The sequence below is a fragment of the Podarcis melisellensis genome (assembly GCF_964234715.1).
Source record: "Podarcis melisellensis genome assembly, chromosome: 7".
NCBI classification, from domain to species: Eukaryota; Metazoa; Chordata; class Lepidosauria; order Squamata; family Lacertidae; genus Podarcis; species Podarcis melisellensis.
Window position 1 is genome coordinate 56,321,342 of NC_138539.1, and position 21,032 is coordinate 56,342,373.

The window sequence follows — 21,032 nt, forward strand, 5'->3', positions numbered from 1 at the left end:
CACAGGACACTGTAAGAAAATTCAAATGTGTAGGAAATACTCTTGCAAAGCTCTGGAGGCCTATCCCTAAAGTTTTGCATGAATGTGAACAGCTTCGTGGACCTTCTGTATTGTTTCATCTTTTCAAAACAAAACTTTATTTAAAACATTTTCTTTTAGACTTCATTGGTGATTGAGATTCCACCGTTCCGCAATCAGAGAATTACAAGTCCCGTCCAAGTTAATTTCTATGTCTGCAATGGAAAGAGAAAGAGAAGCCAGTACCAGCTTTTCACCTACCTTCCTGCTAATGGTAACAACATATTTCTAGCTTCAAGCTGCAGAGAATAAGTATTGTATTATTTTTTTAAAATATGTAAGACAAAATGATTATAATAACTGTGCAGCACTCTTTCAAATAGCAAACTGATGATATGTCAATGTGTGGAATAATCTGGGGCAGGCAGGGGAATGTCTTGTGCAAAATAATAATAATATCATTTTGTTGCTTCAGTAGACCTCTCTGTAGGACTTAATTTTGGTGCAAAATAATACCAGGAGCACAACAAAAATTCCTCTAGCTCATTGAGATGTCTGTCCTTCTCACAATCCACTACCACTGTGAACTACTTGAGTAGCATCAAATGTAAAGAATAGATCAGTTTTCCCCAAACTTGGGTCTCCAGCTGTTTGTGAACTACAACTTCCATTAGCCCCAGCAAGGAGGACTCATAGTCAGGGATGATGGGAATTGTAGTCCAAAAACTGCTGGAGACCCAAATTTGGGAAACACTGGAATAGATGCTACTCATAGAACCTGGAGCTAAGAAGGAAATAGAATATATTGACATTGTACCTCCACAGCCATTTCCCTTCTCATCAGGCCTAAGTGGAAATAGAGAGGTCAGCCTTGGCAAAGAACAAAAACACCTGTTTGTTATTGCACCCCAGAATGTAACAAAGTTATGCGAGTAGCTTCATGGACCTTATTTATAAGCCATTGTTTCATCAACTGATTCACTCATCTTTTAAAAATAAAACATTATTTTAAACATTTTCTTTTAGACCTCATTGGTGAAAATAAAGCAGGCTGTTTTAAAGAGGAGACAGACTACCCATTGTGTGTGCACATGTGTCATGTTTTTGCAGAGAAATTATTTTGCTTACTGAACAAATAAATACTATGGATTTCATGAGAGGAGAAGACATTTGTGCTGAAAAATCTGTAGCAAAACCTGAAATTCTTCAAACAAAATTACCTGCCATTTTAATTTCACCTCATTCTACTTCAAAGGGAGTCCTAGTTTTTAACATCACATCGAAAGGAACAGCATCCTGTACCTTTCCGTGGTGTGAGATATACTATTGTAAATATGGTAAATCCATATTTCAGAATCAAAAGGCTATAATCCTTAAACCTACATACATATACACACATACAATTCCTGAGAGAAAGACATTCCCACAGAAGTCATTGGGGCTGCTCCAGAGGAAGTGGCTTGAGGGCTGGAGCCAAAATATACTCAAGGAAAAGAGAATGTGAAAATAGCAACCATAATCATATCCAGCAGTGCCCTGCTAACTGTGGGGCGCCTTTGTGATGGTTGAACGGGACCCAAATATTATTTGATATACGTATTTGTCTGTGAAGGTTGCGGATCATTATGGTGAAAATGAAAAGTGTATTAACCGTGGTTGATTTAGGCAGCAGGTTTCTAGTGATCCGTTTTAATCCTGCTGAGGTAATGTGACTTCCAATATATACAATGGACCATGGATCTGCAAGATAAGAGTTCATGTTACAGATAGGTAGCTGTGTAATAGGTAGGTAGACTGGAAAGAGAAGCTGCTGCTGATAGGTAGACTGGAAAGAGAAGCTGCTGCTGATAGGTAGACTGGAAAGAGAAGCTGCTGCTGATAGGTAGACTGGAAAGAGAAGCTGCTGAATTGCAACTTATTACCAAACTTAAAACCATGGAGAGACCTGGTCTGAACAAAGACATTGGATTCTTATCTCATTATACATGACAAAGCTATTTTTCACCTTCTCACCCCTTGCTTTTTCCTGTAAGACCTATTGCAGTCATTAAGAGTCGTCAACAGGCTCATCACAGCTATCTGCCAATCACCCATTCCCACCACCCTTCTGAGTAATACCCCTCCCCACCTTCTCACTATATAGAAGGGTCTGGTGACTTCTGTTTCAGTGTATCTGAAGAAGTGTGCATGCACACGAAAGCTCATACCAAGAACTAACTTAGTTGGTCTTTAAGGTGCTACTGATAAGAGTTCATGTCCTACTTCAGCCTTCAGATCATGGGTGAAATTATGCAAGTTCCTATCTCTCAACCTCATTTTTCCAACTGCAAAATAGGAAAAGCAACTTATCTAGCAAGCATTGTTCTGAGTGGGATAAACAAAGCCTGTGAGAGCCATTTTACAACAAAGGGCTGTTTCCCACCTGCCCAAACTCTGTCTTGTCAAGGGTACCCAAGGCCTGATCCTGACACAATGGGGAGGAGAAAGAAAGGAGGATAGGTTTTTTCCCATCATCGGCCCATATCATGCAGGTCATTCCTTTGTGCTCCATAGCACAAAGATCTATGATGTTGGCAGAGTGCAGATTAAGGGTACAACAGGCCTCATTCTCTGAGTCTTCTTACTTGCTTCACCATGGCAGCAGGGTCTTTGACGAAGGGCTGTGTGGTCTAAACATGGCAGAAGCCTGTATCTTCCCGTCATTGTTTAAGCGTCAGTCCCTAGGACTGTATAGTGGGGAGATGTGGCATTCCTACTACCTCACCACACTCTGCTGTTGACCCAATGGAGCCCAGTCCTTCTGGGCTGAACTGAGTGAAGGCAAGTGAGCTCTAGCACCATGTACTGGAAAAACAAAGCAAATGGCGCTACCCCCCATGATGCTTGGCATTTGCCACCCATCATATTGACAGGAGTTTTACTACTAATAGCAATGAGTAATTTTAGATCATATTCTCTTAAAATCCACCAATGTGAAAGTGAATTGGTTCCTAATTTTTTATAGTACTTTCAGTAACCAACATCTGTTTTAAAACTTAAATTTAAGGCCAAGTGAAACCATTCACTCTGCTTTAAAACCCATGCCAATGGTATGAGTGTCAGTTAAAAGACTGCCAAATATATTTTTCCAGATAACAATGCTTCTTTCTTTTTCAGTTGCTTGTAATCCCTTCTGGCAGTGTCCATTTTTATTAAATACTGAGGGTCTGGCTCAATCCATTTGATATTCTAATCTCAGTGTCACAGCACTCTCTAATTTCCTATCAATGCCCTCTCAGCGGTGGTTTTATGGCTTAAAACTTTTGTGACAGGAAGCAAGGACAATGAACTAAAAACTCAAAGTTTATGAAAATACTTTATTGAATAAATAAAGTTAGCATTATTTGACCTGAAAAATCACCAAAGATGTCTGAGAAGCTGGACAAAGTGGTCAACTCTCTATCTTTAAACTGAGCAGGAAGCTGCCAAGTTGTGATGGGCCTACTTAAAGTTGGATCTTGCAACCATTTTTTCCTCATATGCAAACAGTATCAACCATGACAGACTCATGAAGAGACTCATAAAATGCTATTCAAAATAAACAGCCATGGCTGGGCCAATTCTCAGGTTGTGGCATCCTAACTTTTATAAATGTGATCCCAGCTGTCCACAATTCTGAGAATAGGTATCAGGCCACTCTGTTTATATGGTGGCAAAAAGCCATTTTAAATGGAAGAGTGCTGCTTCGTATCATTTACTAAGGGCTCAGTACTCCCTATTGCTGCGCTATACGGTAGCTATAGGGGTGGGATCAGGGAGGAACTAGCAGATAGTGACTCGTCAAAGGCAACCATGTGAGTTCTTTACCCTCTTAACCACTATTCAATTCAGAATTGCTGATGTATGCATGCAACCACACAGCTGTCCATATGTCTGGGTCTGGGTCTGACATGGTCTGGGTCAGCACTGGCCCAATTCCTACTGGGTGCAATTCAAATAGTAGTTATTGACCACTTCTGCTAGCGTTGGGCTCTGTTGCCTGTTCAGTATCTATAATTATTCATTGACTATTTATAGTGATAGTTTTCTAGTGGTATTTAAGAGCCACGCTGCCTTTTTCTTTTTGCTTTTTTTGCATCCTCCACCCACTGTTAGCTCACTTTCTAAACTGAAATATTAAGCTATTTTTACTAGGTGAAAGTAGTAAAACCAAGATGCAATATATTACAGCTTCCTTTATTGTGACACAGATCTGTGTTTTTATTGCTGCTCTCCTGAGATGTTTCTGCTTTAAACTTTCATGCTCAGTTGAGCAAACTCTTTAACCTTGCTGGGTTAGCAGAGCTGTCGGATGGCAAAGGGGGGGAAAGGGCCCGAGTCTTACAAATGTCATAAATATTTCTTGATATCAAAGATGACTAAAATATACCCATATGTTATTTCATCCATATCGACAACAACAACCATTGTATTATTTGTACCCCGCCCATCTGACTGGGTTGCCCCAGCCACTCTGGGAGCTTCCAACATATTCAAAAACATAATAAAACATTACACATTAAAAAGCTTCTCTATACAGGGCTGCTTTCAGATGTCTTCTAAATGCAATTTCTGGAATATAGTTACAGAATTCACAGTTAATGGACAATAGAAATATTTTAGCTTTGTAGCTAGACTCTTAACTCTATGCAAATGCTGGCATATATTCTAGATTCCACTGTACAAGTGGAGATGTAGAGAAATCATATACACAGTTTGAACAATGCATGCCGCATAAATTTAAAATGGGAGAAAGATGTTATGAAAATAATAATGTATATGCAATTGGAAAGTTCAGGAACCTGTTAGAGATTCCAGATCCTGTTCATGGATCCTCTTGTCAGCATTTCTATTGCTCTGTCTTTTAAATGTAAAACCTTAACCTAATGTGCATCCTGAATCATATAAGCCATAGAACAAACCCTTGCTACAAACAGCAGTGTTAGCTCTCCACTCTTATCATGGGACTAAACAACATGAACCACACAATTATGGGCTTTTTCACCTGCACAGCCTCTAATATAATATATGCCATCATCTGCCAACGATGCAATCTGCCAACCATTTACGCAGACGAGACAGATCAATTTCTATGCCAAAGGATAAATGGACAGAAATCTGATATTAAAAATGAGAGAACTCAGAGAACTCTTCAGCTGTGGGGGAGAATTTTAATTTCCCCAGCACATTATGTAGTGGAACAAAGTGTCCAACCTGAGAAGAGAGTTCTGGAATTTGGGAACCATGACTGAGGTCCATAGCCCCTTCCCCTCCTACCTTACACTGGAAAACAAGGGTCACATAGCAGCACCTCAAGTGACGACTGCAGCATGGATAGGTTCATATGAGAGAAGGCTATCTTTCAAATACCTTGCACCTCAACCGTGCAGGCACCAACATTTCATATTGTGTCTAGAAACCAGATGGAAGGCCATGTGAGACGTTAAACGCAGATGTAATATGATCAAAGAGGCAGGACTGGGTTAATAATCTATCTGACATGTTCTGGACTAGCTACAGCTTCCAAAAGTGTTTCAGAGGCAGCCCCATATAAAGCATATTATAACTTGGTAGCTATAAGCAGCAATATTTTCTTTCCCCAGTTTGCAGCTGGCATACAAGCTCAAATGGATGAAAAGCACTCCTGGCTGTAGATGCCACCTGGACACCCAGGAGCAGAGCTGGACCAGGAAGCCAAAATCAGCAAACACAGTCCTTAGGGGGAAATGTAGTCCTATCCAGAACAGCCCAAATATCAAACTACAACTGCATTGGCAGTATCACAAAGTCCAACTTATTTGTTATGTGATACCATGTAGTTGTCACAGTCACACCATGATTCCCAGATTGGCTGAAATCGAACACTTACAACTTTTTTTATAAAAAAAAAAAAAGCGCCAAAGCAGCAGCAAATCTGGGAAACAATTGGTATGAATGCATGAAAAGGTTGACCCCTGCCCTCCATTGCAACTTTCACATTAAGAATCAAACATTTTAAAATTCTGACATAGCACTAGTCACTATACAGTTGTTGTTGATTAAATCAGATCATGCCATTAGTTTTTTCTAAAAGCAACAGAAGCTTGTTGACAAGGTAGTCTACAAACTGCAGTGATGAGAACAGGATAGCTCTTAAGTCAGGATATATTGCTGGCAATCCTATCAGTTTTATCATATATTTTCAATTATGTAGTTAATCCTCAGTGGTGGAAATGTTAGTGGATTATTGGCTTGTAACACTGATTAAAGAGTTAAAAATAACAGTAAAGTAGTTGGGGTTGTGTCCAGCTGAATCCTACAGTAGGTCCACTGAAATAACTGGACTTGCTTTAGTTGTGACTACTTTAAGTTCATTGCTTTCAGTGCATCCACTCTTAAGTATAACTTCATTGGATACCTCCCTACATTTGTAACTGGGATTTTGCTGCAGATGGAGAGTACATGTGTTATCCAGTGGTTTTAGCACCGATCTTGACAACCTGCTGAAGAACCCTGAATGTTCCACAGTGTGGCTTCATGAGTAAAACTGCATAGTTGAAACTGGAGGGTAGTCTGACATTTCCTTTTGACTCGAGATTTTAACTACATGAACCAAATCTCCCTAATGGATTTATGCCACTGTCTCTAACAATGGAGGATTTATGGGATTTGCTTGACAGCATTCCAGAGATTGCACTTATCATATCCACCCTGTGGATGCATTGGAATCCTCTTTAATAACAGTATTTATTGGTTTAGCATCTGTAGCCTCTTCTGGCATTCACATTCATTTTGTATTTTTTACTGTTTTTCAGCATATGTACACATCCACACATGCATTCGTGGTAATCTTTTGCTTCTTTTGGATCAGGCAGTAAATTGCATGCTGGATCACAGGACAGCATGCAGTTCATCCTAAGCATATAATCAGAACTAGTTAGTCTCAACAGCTGTATGGCAAGCATGGATTCAGCAGACAAAGAATTTTCTGGCATAGAGATGCAGTAATGGGAATAGCTTCACCTGCTGAAGTCCGATTTATCATGCAGCTGTTAAAGGCATAGGAGCCCCCTCCCAGCCAAAAAGCTTGCTAACTGGAATATCCTTGTTTTCTGGATCTTAACCAGATCCATCCCTTCCACTTCCACTCTTTTCTTTATAACACTCACCCAATGGAAACTAATATCGGGTTCTCTAAAGTATAATGGGCAGCTGCTTCTCTGTGCTTCATTCAGCCTTGGCTCCATCTCATCCCAGTGTTCTCAAACCAATAAAACTTGCATTTGGTAAACCATAAAGAAGTGGCCAAAGCAACACATTTTGTTTCTGTTGCTGTGGGGGAGGGGGGCTGTAAGGTGTTTCTTGTGACCAAGAATCTTCTTTAGAAGCAAAGACAAATTTGGACTCAGTTTACCTCTTTCAGAATTGCATGCTTAATGTAATATGATAGAAAATGCATGTTCTAGCATCATTAGTTCCACATAAGCAAATCGGAGGCCCCAGGGTTTTCCTCTGGACGAACTTGAATGCCCATGGTTTGACAGTGCCCTGTCTCTTTTGGTGTTTGTTGAACAGCCAAACATTTTAACGGCAATTGTAAAGCACTGAATAACCGAATTATTTGGAAATAGAAGAGAATTGTAACATCACTGAGTAATTTGAATTACTTGGAAATATAATTATACTTAATATTGAGTTTTTAGTAGAATAACCCAACAGGATAAGACTTTGTGTAGATGTGAGCCATAGAAGTACATACATCAGAGCCAATAAAGTCCCGTTATGCCTTTGCGTGGCTCTTTATAGGAAGACCAGAAAATCTGCTGTGACATCTTACGTCTCAACTAACTGGTTTACTGCAGCATGCACAACTGATTATGTTGCCTAAAACAGCTCTGATTACAATAATCTAACTAGGCTTTAATACAACACAGAACCTTTGGTTGTTGTTTAGCAGCAGTCACCCAATTAATTGCTGAATGCCTTGTATTTTGTAGTATGTGCCATATTTCTTACTTATTATACTAGCTACAAACCAAAATAAATAATAGAAACTCTGGATTCTAATATATCACAGCAAACTGAACTTTGCAAATTCATTAACAACACACACACAATCAACCATACTTGTCCTCCTTCAGCAAGGTTTTTGTGAAGGTTTGATGTGTTAATATCTTACTCATTCAGAGCCTTCATTTCAGTTTATAAAACTTAAATGACCCTTACCACATTTGTGTCCACACAGGCGCTCATTGTGTTTATCCAACTGCTGTGATGTCACCATTTGGAGACATCACTGATTTATAGCTAGCATTGCTGCAGAAATTAAGTTCTAATGTAATTTTGGCTGGTGCTATGTCTAAAGGTGGATGAATCTGATAATTTTGGTTTTGCTCAGTTTCCTGATCACCACATTTCTGCATCTGTTTGCTTCTTTAAAAAAAAATGCCATCACAAAATTATCTGCATTCTGGTGCAAAGTTTTCCTAAAATGAATATTTTTGTATGCATCGTTTTAATAAGCCCTTCAGCCTTCTCTCCCCAGCATTTTTAGAAACTGTGACTTCTACTTGATTAGCAAGTATAGCCACAAGGTGTGGTGATGGGAGGAGCTGTTGCCTCACTGAGCAAGTAGAAGGTAGCCTGTTTTTGCATAGTAGAATGTAGACAAGGGCTTTAAAGGATTGCTTCTATCTTTCTGAATCAAGTAAGCCGTGATCTGGATGCTCCTTGCATACCATATATATATTGGTGTGCTCTTCTGTGAGCTATAAAAATGATATGTAGATCCTGTTCCACTGTATTTGCTTTAAAAAAGAAAAGTCAGATTCTAGCTTGTTCAAGAAAAAAGCTGTATGATTAAATGCATCATTTTTCATAAGCATGCCGTTCTTCCCGAAGTTTTGTTTTGGTGAACTCTGGAAGCCCCTTTTCTGAATCCCCATGCTTGAATTTACCCATTGTGCAGACATCTATCAAATGGGCCATCAGTAGCAGTAGACATGTGGTAGTACATCCAAGTTTAAAAATTTCCTTTGATTACTACAAATCCATAGAGCCCTTGGGTCCAGAGCTTCTACTGCAGCGCAGCTATTTGCAAATAGATTTTTATAGCACATTAGAGCTGGAGGAGAGTCCAAAGAAAATAGTCTTTTTCAATATTAGAACCAGCTGTGACTTTCTTGTGCGGATGACTCATTCAGATTTTTTATGGGGTGGGAGAACCAGGCAAAGGACACACAGAGTCTTATTCAAGACGTTGTTTGTTTTTGCAAAGGGTATCCTAGCCACAAGCCAACTTGATCATACCAATGTGCAACTCCGTGTTTATTTAAAGCACTTTCTTTTTCTTTCAACAGTTCCAGTTATAAAAACAGAACCCACTGACGACTATGAGCCTGCTCAAACCTGTGGACCAAGGAACCAAGGATTAAGCCCTCTCTCCAAGCCATACTACAGCCAGCAGATCATGATGCCTCCTGATCCTGGCTCGTGCCTTGTGACTGGCTTCACTTCCTGTCAGCAGAGAAATGCTGTGATGTCATCGTCTCCCAGCTCAAGTCCTAAGCTGCATGATCTTTCCTCTCCTGCTTACAAGTGCATCACCAACCCAGGCCACAGCCACCTAGGACTTCAGCAGACGGTTGGAGGTGTCCCCGCCATACAGGAAGTGCCAAGGTCTATAGTTGTGCATCCAAGCTCTCCAGATCAGTCATCTCACATCATGCTGCAGCCGCAGGTGAGTCAACATCTGAGCAGTAGCTGTTCCCTTGGTTACCAACAAACACTCTATCCCAACAGTCCCTCCTCTCCAGTTCCATCTGTAACCCAAGAGCCAACCTATTTGCAGTCCTGCAGTCCAACTCGCTCATCCGTAATGGGTCAGCAGCAACTGCCGAATGTTCAAAGAAATGAATCTCCAGCAAATCAGCCACTGCCGTTGCCCGAGTTGCATGAGGACAGTAATCATAATTTGGCCCCTATTCCTGTAACGATCAAGCGAGAACGCGAGGAATTGGACCAGTTATACCTGGACGATGGTAAGTCTCCTGCAGATGTAGAGGTTTATGTTCAGCCATTTTGATGTGCCATTGAGTTATTTTAACCTCCTGAAATGTTCTGATGGGGGAAGCTGCCCGTTAACAGCTTTGCGGACTGTTGCCTAATTTTGCTCGAGTGACAACTGGATGGGAAAGATTCCTTTAATGTCATCAGCAATAATGAAAGCGCGTAATCTAAACGTTTAAATGCTGTTAGTCATTGCCGAAGTATCCACATGTCCAACAGCTACATTGCAATAATCTTAACCATATGGTCTTGGCTTATATCGATGCCAGTGGCTTGCAGAATGGCACTGAGAGCTGATTTGGAATTGATCCACTGCCTGTCATATCCTGCAGGTTGAAATGCGCAAGCCTGCTATCTGGAATTAAGTGATAAAACTGCTCTGTTTCAGCTAAGAAAAGTCCAAATTATAAATCAAATCGTGACTTTCACTCTTCGACATCTGAAGTTAAGGCGGCTTCACCAGTCACATCTCCAGTTTCCTTACTTTCTGTTGTAAATGTGTAGCTGGCTAATACACATACTGCACGCACCACTGCAGTGTTAAAACGCTACAATGAGTTTGTCAAACTCCAAGAGATTTATTCCTTCAGAGCAATAAAGGGCAAAATCTGGAATTTTATTAACTCACTGAATTGTGATGTGGTGTTTACAGCCCTGGTAGTTCATATGAACTTGTGCCTTATTTACCGTATTTTTCGCTCCACAAGACGCACTTTTTTCCTCCTAAAAAGTAAGGGGAAATGTCTGTGCGTCTTATGGAGCGAATGCACTGGACAGCAGCGGGATCCCTCAGCTGCCACTGCAGTCCCAAGCTGAGGGATGCCTCCGCCGCCGGAGCCATGGCTCCCGTCCGTCGCTCGCTGTAAAGCAAGAAAAGCGAGAGCCGCTTACACGGCTTCTGTCCCGCTTTGCGCCACTCTCGTTTTGCTTGCTTTATAGTGAGCTGGAAGGAGGGGCGGATGAGAGCCATGGCTCCCGTCCGTCCCTCCTCCTGCCTTGCTCCTCCCAGCTCGCTGTAAAGCAAGCAAAATGAGAGCCGCGTCGAGCATGTAAGCGGCTCTCACTCTGCTTGCTTTACAGCGAGGCAAGAGGAGGCCCACTTCAGTGAAACAAAACGTTATATAAATACACCATGGTATAGATACACCTTTGAACAGATCCCGATTTTAAAGTAATTGTTCCACTTAAACTATGAATATGATTGTCTTGTGGGGCAAAGCAATGACTTTTTTAAAAATGAAGTACTTTATTAATTCTCCTCCTGAATTCTGATTAAAAGTCTGAATTTTTAAGCTTGAGCAATACTATGTTATCTGGTTGTGTAGCAACCTGTTCAGATATGTTACAGATCTGAGGGGGAGGAAATCCAAAAGTAATTGACTCAATCAAATATATTCTATGACTAATACCAAACTTCTCCACCACTGGAATTAATATGGCACTCATGCAGACAATGCAAATTTTAATCATGCAATTAATTTAATCAAAAGGAAAAATCCTAAGGAAATCCTTGGTTTTGCATGTTTTTATATCAAGGTATCTGAGGATTACCTTACACGTTTTAATGCATTCCTTCCTTCAAAAACAAAATTCTCCTTTGCTAATTTTATTTTCAAATGGTGATGTTAAAAGCAGGAAAATGGCACTCTTTCTGGAATCTTCTACCAGAAGGTTGGCTCTCTTTTTTTAGATGGCGTTTAATCAAATTATCAAATTGCACCAAGCTGAGACACTTTTAGATATGTGAAAATTATGCACATCCATATAGAATCCACAACACCTGTCTTCTGTAAGATATTTCTAAAATGGCTCAAAGTTTGTAGGACATTTCTCAATCAGGCAGAGTATTCCCTGTGGTTGACTTACAACCACACTTGCACTTGAAGCTAGCAGCTCTTTGGCCACTAGCAGAATGTCACCTTTCAATAAAATTTGTGCCTTGCAAAGTATGTGCAAACTCTCCAACTGTTCCTAATTTGCAAAGTCAAATTGGTCATTTTCAGTATCAAAGGAAGGTCATTTCCTACAGCAAATGCCATTCAATTGTGAAGTTATTTCCTACCATTAAAAACATCAAAGAAATTAACGGGGGTTATCAAGAAATGTTATCTTTGTGAGTGACAGTCAGCACCAACAGGAAGAAACTCCTGGAAAGTAACTGATGGTCCAACTTTTCTATGCTAAGAGATATTATTAGTCAGTGTTTCATTGAATGCACTGATAACAAATAATGTTTTGAAGGAAAAAACCAGCAAGCAAGTTACAATAGCTTTTCAAACCAGAGGCATTTATGTTCTAAACTTTTTTTTTTAAAGGATATTAACTTTTAACTAATGTTGGCTTACTTCCATCTAAACTTTGGATGAACAACTCATAGGTTTGCCTAAAAGACAGCCTATGAATTCAGAAAATAAATAAATAACTCAGATTATTCTGTGTGAGCTGCAATTAAATCAGGAAACCTTGAATAAGCCATAGATTCACATCATGTCCGAACCAGGAGTTGAATCCAACAGACTTGCACAACAGAACTTCTCCTTCTCCACCCCACTGTGTGCCCCCTACACACACCCCGAATCTGCTTCAGCATATGGACGAAGGAGAGGAAGTTATGTCATGTGAGCAGAGATTTTTCTCCTCATGCAGTTACTTCACTGGACACAACCTCTAGAAACCATGGTTATACTTTAGATCAAGCCAGTGTATTAAAAAAATTGGTTTGAGGTTGGTGTAATATATTGACTTGCTTGGGAGCTGGTAACCAACTCATGCCAAAATGGGCATCTCTGGTTTAGTCAAGACTTCCTGGTTTAAACATTTCACACAGCAGAGTAAGAACTAAAGAGGGTGTATGTTTATGCGAAAGGTTCATACACATCTTGGCGTAACTAAGCCAAGGTATGATCATTTGAATGATATATCTGATTCTTAATGAGAAACAATTTCCCAAAGTGTTAAACAAAACAATTAAAAGGGCTACCTAAAATGCACATACTTTAAGTAAGATCTGTGAAGCCAATGGAAGTTGCTTCTAAGACTGTGTGCTGAAAATCATTGGTTTAAGCACTGTTGATCATCTCCCCACAATATTCTTTTACCCGAGGAACTTTAATTTAATTATCTAAGGGATTTATGATTGGCTTTCTGAGATGTCCTCCACAAAGCAACTTACAACATGTTTACAATATAAATCCAACTCATAAAGCTCATTTAAAATATGCAACCAGCAACAATAATAAAGTGAAAACCAGCAAAGAGACAATAATAAAGTTTGGCCACCATCCAATAAGCAACCACTATTTATGACTCTGCATTAAAAGCTATAGAGAAGAAATGTGTCTCCAAGGCCTGCTTCAAAGAGGTAGGGTCTGCCTGATGTTAATAGGAAATAAATTCCATAATTGCATGGTCACTGCTGAGAAGGCCCTGTTACAACAGCCCATTGGTTTGATTCCCGTCAAGGATATTTCCCGCCCACAGCACCTCAGTACAAACTGAGTATCATATTTGTCTCTGAAGTCAGAGTTACCTGAAACAAATTTGGGAAATGGAATCTGAGAACTGAAATGCTTGTTTTTTTATTGCACTACGTATTCCTCTCCCCTCTTTATAATTGAAGGCTTGCTTGGATGGTCTTATCTGTAAGAGGGATGGGGAACCTATGGGCCTCCTTTGTGGTTCAACTCCAGCTCCCAATGGGCCCAACATTAAGGACAATGGGCAGGGATAATGGGAGTTGTCATCCAACATCAAATGGAGAGCCACAGATTCTCCACCCATTAGGTTGTCTCTGTCTGGGTGGGTGTAGAGAAAGAGAGAGGGAGATGCTAAACCAAGAGGTGCCTGGATTTTTGATATATGGCTGACAGCAGGCATCAAAAGCACCTCATCCACTTCCCTGCCCCAGTGCCATTCAGCTTCTGCCCCTTGTAATTGTCTCTGTGCAGCTGTGAGTTTTATAGCACTTTGCCCATGAATGCATACATTTCAATGGCTTTCTTAAAAAAATAAAAGATAAATTGGGAGTATTAAACTCTCGCATAAGTATGTAAAAAAAGGTAAAACCACAGGCAAAGTGTTATTGAAAGCTGCAGCCTAACCAGCCGTTTTAAAGGTGTCTCTTAAAAATAACTTTTGCAGTAAAAGCTGTAACTTATGGAGGTAATATGAGCTATTGCTAATGTCCTTCCCATGAATTGCTTACTCTGTCGAACTGTTAGATGTCTGACGTGTCCATATTTCTCCTATGCAGCATATATTAAATTCTGTTGCCTCTACACCATATGTTCGGGAAGGGCGGGGGTGTTATATGTATTTCAAATTTATATATAAATTTGAAATGCACATGATTTGGTCATATAGTTTATTTGAACAGGAACTATACCAGACAGAATTATTCTTGCGTTGAAATGTATCCTTTTTCATGCACCTCAGCTTTGTGATTAAAGTGATTGGCTCTCAAGGCATTAAGTTTAGTCTGCTGCTGCCACAATTATGCCTTTTAAAAACTTCTGAGTGTGCTCACTGATTTCCAGTAGTCCAGATGTCATTAGAACAACATGCAGGTACTCTGCAAAGCCCAGTAACACTGTCAACACACCAGAGTGGATTTCAAGCTCCCCATAATGCCCTCCCTCTCCTCTCTTCCCCTCCCTCTCTTCCTCTCTCTTGGCCTAGTCTAGCAGCTCTGGAGGGGAAAACAAAAGGCTTTCCTCGTGGAAAGTTTTAGTAAATCTGGCTGAGCGCCTGGGTTGCGGACCCCTCCTCATTTATAATGATGATTGAAAGCGTACATACTACTGTGTTGAAACATGCTGGGTCGCTAACATTGGAGATGAAGGTTAGACGCGATGGGTAGGAGAGGAAAATATAGAACTCAAATAATTCATCAGGGTCAAACCTTTAATGTAACTAAAAGTCTACATTTGAGTGGTGGACCATTAAATGAAACCACAATGGGTCAGGTCACAATATTAAGATTTCCTTTTTTGCTTCAGCTACCGGCTTTGTGAAGGTTCTCCATGTCTCTCTCCCTCTCTCCTCTACACCTTGAGGTGTCCCCAAGGTGGTAAAGTTACTTCCAATCTCTCAGTTCTCCTGGGTCTCCCTTGGGGAGGGTATGGTGCTATATCAATGGTATTCCAATTTTCATTAAATTTTATGGTCATATGTTATATAACATGTTTTGTATATTCATTTGGTTTAGCTGGCCAGAATGTGAAGACTTTTGGCGATGGACAAACTGGTCCCAAGTGTTGCTTGTCTGCCATTAGTAATTGTCTCTTGCAATGTGTAACTTCAGGAGGATGCTGGGGCAGATGTTCTTACGGGATAAGGGCTAAGTTCAGCACACCACACATGGTAATATGTTAGTAGAGAAAGATAGGAACAAGTGAGCTGTGACTTGCAGCCCTGTAGAATCCTGTTCCTTTTGCACTAAACATTTTAATTAAGCGAATGTGCTCAAACTCATGACATTAAGTGCCAGCTCTGTTTTTTAGCCCAAATTTGTCTTGTGCAAACAAATGGAAAGACCAACGAGAGTCACTTCCACATTTCAAGCCACTCGTTTCCTTCCACGACAACATTCCAAATAGGAAGGATTTTTTAAAAAAATAACTGCAATTTGCTTGGTGGATAAGGCCCTGCTGTGCATAAGTTATAGTAACGTTTGTTTGCTTATAAGCCTGGGCTGGTGCCAAAGAAAATTTACATTGTGCAGAAGCAGAGCCTTCTGTCCCGAGAAAGCATTGTTCAGATGCTCGCATTCATCACTGGAATATGATATTAGCTCGAAATATTTCTGGGGAGCGTCACCCGAGAGCTGTGCAGTGTTGGCAGATCAATCCACAGCCACTGTGGGAGCTGCTTAAACTCTTGTTACTCTAATGACCTGGCCTGTCTTTGCAAAAAATGCTTCTGGAGAATTTTTCTTTCTTTCAAAATTAGGCCTAAAGCCAAGGTGGGGCCAGTTGTCTCTTTCATCAGGATTTTGGCCATTCCTGACTATTGCATAAGTTTTGCAAATGTAGTGAGGGAAAATAGTCCTAGTGGCCTACTGTTTTATGAAGAACAGATCAGGACATCCTGACTGGGCACTGCCCTGAGTGGAAGGAAAGATAGGAGACGCTCCTTCAGGTATACTGGACCGAGGCCGTTTAGCGCTTTAAAGGTCAGCACCAACACTTTTAATTGTGCTCGGAACATACGTTTAATTTCTCTACTGTTGTTAATTAATATGAGTTTAATCTTTGTGCTGTTCCATAACCTAATCTTAGACTACACTGCATGCTTGACATCGTTCTCACTTTACAGTGTCTGGACTATGTATTAAGAACTATTGCAGACTATCAATCTTCGTAATCTTGAAAAACTATTGTAGCCAACACTCTATTGATTTGAAATGTGTTCACTTGACCTGAAGGGAGCTTGTATCACATTTCAAATGATAATGCGTATGAATCAATTTAGTGTGTTCGATATACCATATGAAGGGTGATTATTAATAATGATATAAAAAGCATTGTGAACAATGAAATGTGTCCTGGAGACTATTAGTGCTCATTACAGTGCAAAAATCCTCTATTTGCATGGCATTTTAGGATTTTACAGCACATCAAAATAAACATCTGCTGGAGCTTATACTAGGGACAGGGAAGAATTTTGATTCAGTTTTCATTTAAAAGCAAGCCTCCCTGATTTGCACTTTACAAAACATTAGAAGGACCAAAATGCAGCCATCATTTGAAATTTGAACTTCTCTGAATTTTGTAATTCAGTTCCTCTACCTAGCAGTATGTTAATATATGGGGAAATAGCTTGCAAAAGTGTTTGCATATATATTAGGAGAAATTCAAACGAAATTTTTCATGAGGAACTTTAAAAACAAAAAAGGGCAAAACCTCAAACTCACGTGGAAATGTGAAGAACTGAATTTAAGATTGAGAAAAATGAGAAACTGAGAGGAAGTGAAATTGGCAAATTCACCCACCCCTAGTCCATCCCATATTGCATCCTCTGATTTTAAGCAGTTTTCTAGGGTCCCAGGAAGAGACCGTTTTATTTGATCTTTTTAAAACTTGAGATTTCAGGGAATTTGGAACCGTCAGCTTGCAAATCATGTGCTCTACCACTGAGCTGTGATCCCTCCCAAGATAAAGCTTTCCCGAAGCACTCAGCAGATTCGCTCAGTACTGTGAGATCCTAAGGAGAGGTCTGGGATGGGAAGGAGATTCAGCCTGCACTTCAGTACAGCTCTGCTCCCGTCTCCATTCTTATGTTTGCTAAATAAGACTGCCATTAACACGACGCTGTTATACAAATCTATGGTGCATCCACCCTGGGAGTACTATGTACAGTTCCAGGTACCATCCCTCAAAAAAGGATGTTGTAGAGCTAGAAAAGATTCAGGAAAGGGCAACCAAAGCAGTCAAGGGGCTCGTGTAACAAACCTACCAACAAAGGATGCAATATTTGGGGGGCAGAGTCATTGGGTGGGGGAGAGAGGAGAATGTGAGTAAGGGGAGGCACAAGAGAGATGTATGCAGGTATGTAGGATGTGGCTAGAGAGACGTCCCCCCTCCTCTTTCATAACACTAAAGCCCTAAGTCAGGGGTGCTCAAACTTGTTGATCATTTTTTAGGATTGAAGTTGTTGAGCTTTTTTAAGGATTTGACCCCAATAAATAACTGCCACATAGGGGCCGGATAAAACTGGTCAAGGGGCCGAATTAGGCCCCCAAAACGGACTTTGGACATGCCTGCCCTAAGTCATCAGATGTAGCTGAATTGTGGGAGATTCTGGATAGAAAAAAAGGAAGTACTTGCACAATGCACAGTTGAGCCATGTTGTTTGCTGCCACAATATCAGAGGTGGATTTAGGGGAGCACGGCTGGTTCAGTCGCACTGGGCACGGAGCCTCAGAGGCATTGCTGGGACACTGCAACCAGAGGTGCTCTGTTGCCCCCAAGATGGGGGCTGGCATGTGTTGCATGACACAGGAGGCTGAGCATTCTGAAGGAACTGGCCAGTGGACATGCGGTGTGTGTGGGGTCACCTGAAGATTGAGAGGGGCCAGCCCCTTTAAAGCAAATATTGAAAGTGCCAAGGTACCTTCGGCCCCCTAGAGTTGGCATGCCTGGCTGCAACTATGATTCAGAATGGAGTACGAAAGGTAGAGGGGCACCACTAAAATTTGAGACTCCAAAGGGTGTTTAAGAACACAACAGAAATCACTGGGTTAAAGCTGACCAAAAGTCCAGAGATAGCATTATTATCCATTTACGATGGGGTGTAAGGTTCACAGGCTCTGAAGGACTTGCTCACAAATTTATTGACAGCTGCATGAATTATTATTATAGCCAAGAAGTGGAAGGGGCAAGCCGAATATAAAATGGATGAATGGTATAAAGAGGTGTGGGGTATTAATGATAAATTAATGTGCCATTCAGGTAAGACAGGGGATATGCAGGAGAAATTATTTTGAGGAGATATGGAGCGTGTTTGTAGAATTTGTACTGTTAAAACAGAAAGGGGTCAAACTATCGCAAGAGGTGTTGAAATTTTGGAAGGTTGGATAGTTATAATAGAATTGTCTCAGTTGTGGGGTGCACATTTTTATTCTTGTTTATTTTTTATTATTACTTTGTCAAAATAAATAAATAGTCCACCAAGGTCCACCACGGACAATATGTAGTGATGGCCACAAACTGGCATGGCTCTAAAAGTTGGTTAGGCAAATTCATGGAGGATACTACTAGTCATGAGGCCTGTGTTATACCTCCAGCGCTAGAGGCAGTGTGTCTTTGTATACCACCTGCTGAGGATGACAGACGGGAGAGTACTATTGCTCTCCTGTCCTGCTTGTGGGCTTCCCATAGGCATTTAGCTGGCCACTGTGAGAGCACTGTACTAGATAGACCTTTGGTCTGGCCCACCAAGGCTCTTTTTATATGCTTAAGAGGTCATTGGCAGTATGTCCTGAAAGCCCTGCCTTTTCGAGTTTCCCTAAACCTCTACAACTCCAGATTGGTGCAGTGACTGCTAGAAAGTAAGTCTTTGTGTGGCGGCTGCAAAGTTTGTCTGAAAACAGGTATGTTTAGGCTGCATCCTCACCTCATCCGTAAAGCCAGAAGAGCTGTTATTGCTTGTACAACAGCTCCCCACCTCCGCCGCCAGTTTACATCAATTGAGGTTCAGGTTTGCGCTCTCCAGAAATGCAGAGATCACAGGGAACGGACTGCGAAGGATTTTCCAAGCATTATATGTAATTCAGGAAAGCTTACAAGTGTTTTCATAATAGAAGTGAGGTTTGGGAATAGCATCAGATGGCTCAGGGTTATAAGAATAATAATACCAGTAGGTATTGCAACTGAATCTCAACGCAAAGTCAAAAAGACCAGATAGTCATCTTTCACAAAGTGGATAAGTCTGTAGGGATATAGTGGTGCATGGAGCTGTTACCACTTTTATTTAAACGTAAGACTGGTTACAAGCTCGACCACAGAAAAGATTGTCAGCTTATTATGAGAAATGGATATAAGGAGCCGCAGTTAGTGACTCGGAGTCTGCTACGTTTCTGCTTCTCCAGTTTTCCCAAATGTTCGCAAGTTTCTTTACAGTTGTAATATTTGAATTCGTGTTGATCTTGACTCCCTCCCCCCTTCAAATGAAGAGAAAGAAAAATAGCATTTGCAAAGATATAGTGTAATATAGTGGCTAGAGCTAAAAACCGGGGCCAGTGAGACCCTGGTTCATTTATGCACCCAATATATCACAGGGTTGTTATGAGAATAAAATGAGGGTGGTTCAGCTCCTGGGAAAGCAAGAACCTCCTGCAGCATCAGGTCAATGACCCGTGTAATCCTGCATCCTGTTCTCACAATGGCCAATCAGATGCAGGACATTTGCCTCACATTACAAGAAATACAGGACATTTGCCTAACTACACTGTAAACCCAGGCTCTGCTGACTCTGGGCCTTGTCTGATATTTTTTCACACACCTTTCTCCTTGGCTATTCCTTCCCTGAGGCTGCAATCATGCTCATGTAACCTGGCAAGCTGTCGGAACTTAGAGTGGTATATATCAAACTGTATTTGAAAGGTTTGTTTTCCCTACAGCAGGCTTAGCCTGGCAGTAGCCCTGCTCCCGAACTGAGTTTGGATCTGGCATACTTTACACCAGCTTATTTTAAGCTGGTGTAAGCTACACATACTATACTTAGGATTGCTCCCGTAGTAGTGTGCAGGGCAGTGTTTCCCAACCTTGGGCCTCCAGCTGTTTTTCAGACTACAATTCCCATCATCCCTGACCACTGGTCTTCCTAGCTAAGGTTGATGGGAGTTGTAGTCCAAAAACAGCTGGAGGCCCAAGGTTGGGAAACACTGGTGTAGGGGACGCAAGTTAGTCATTGATGGGTATATATGTCTAAGCCTGAATTGACCCAGAACATTTTATTATAATTAGATGGTAATGATAACAATAATGATAATATTTCTACCCTGCCCATCTGGCTGGGTTTCCCCAGCCACTCTGTGCAGCTTAAAGCACATTAAAAAAACCACAGTGTCAAACATTGATAACTTCCCGATACAGAGCTGCCTTCAGATGTCTTCTAAAAGTTGTGCTGTTCTTTATCTCCTTGACATCTGATGGAAGGGTGTTCCACATGGAAGGTGCACTGCTGATAATGCTCTCTGACTGGCTCCCTGTAACTTCACTTCTCATGGTAAGGGAACCGCCAGAAGACCCTTGGAGGAGGACCTCTGTGTCCTGTTCTTTATAGGAAAGCCCATATTAAATGCCAACATGAGTTTTAAGACTAGTTAATGGAAATGATTTAAGAAGTACTAATAAACTGCTTCCAAATTCCTGGGCTAGATCCAAGAAGTGGCTCACATGAGGCTTGTGGCTTACTTAATGGATTGCTGGAAGGGACTGTTGGAGAAG

General features: G+C 40.9%; 1 protein-coding gene across 3 annotated transcripts in view; it reads left to right on the plus strand.

Moving 5' to 3' along the window:
• The window catches only part of NFATC1 (nuclear factor of activated T cells 1), a 128,811-nt gene that overhangs the window by 82,880 nt on the left and 24,899 nt on the right, over positions 1–21,032 (plus strand). For 2 of the 3 annotated variants that reach the window (XM_081919446.1, XM_081919445.1), the window contains exons 8-9: positions 160–292; positions 9,375–10,055. In XM_081919446.1, the coding sequence (XP_081775572.1) occupies positions 160–292; positions 9,375–10,055 (814 nt within the window). The remainder of the gene's footprint in view (positions 1–159; positions 293–9,374; positions 10,056–21,032) is intronic. The other variant, XM_081919447.1, reaches the window with a different exon arrangement.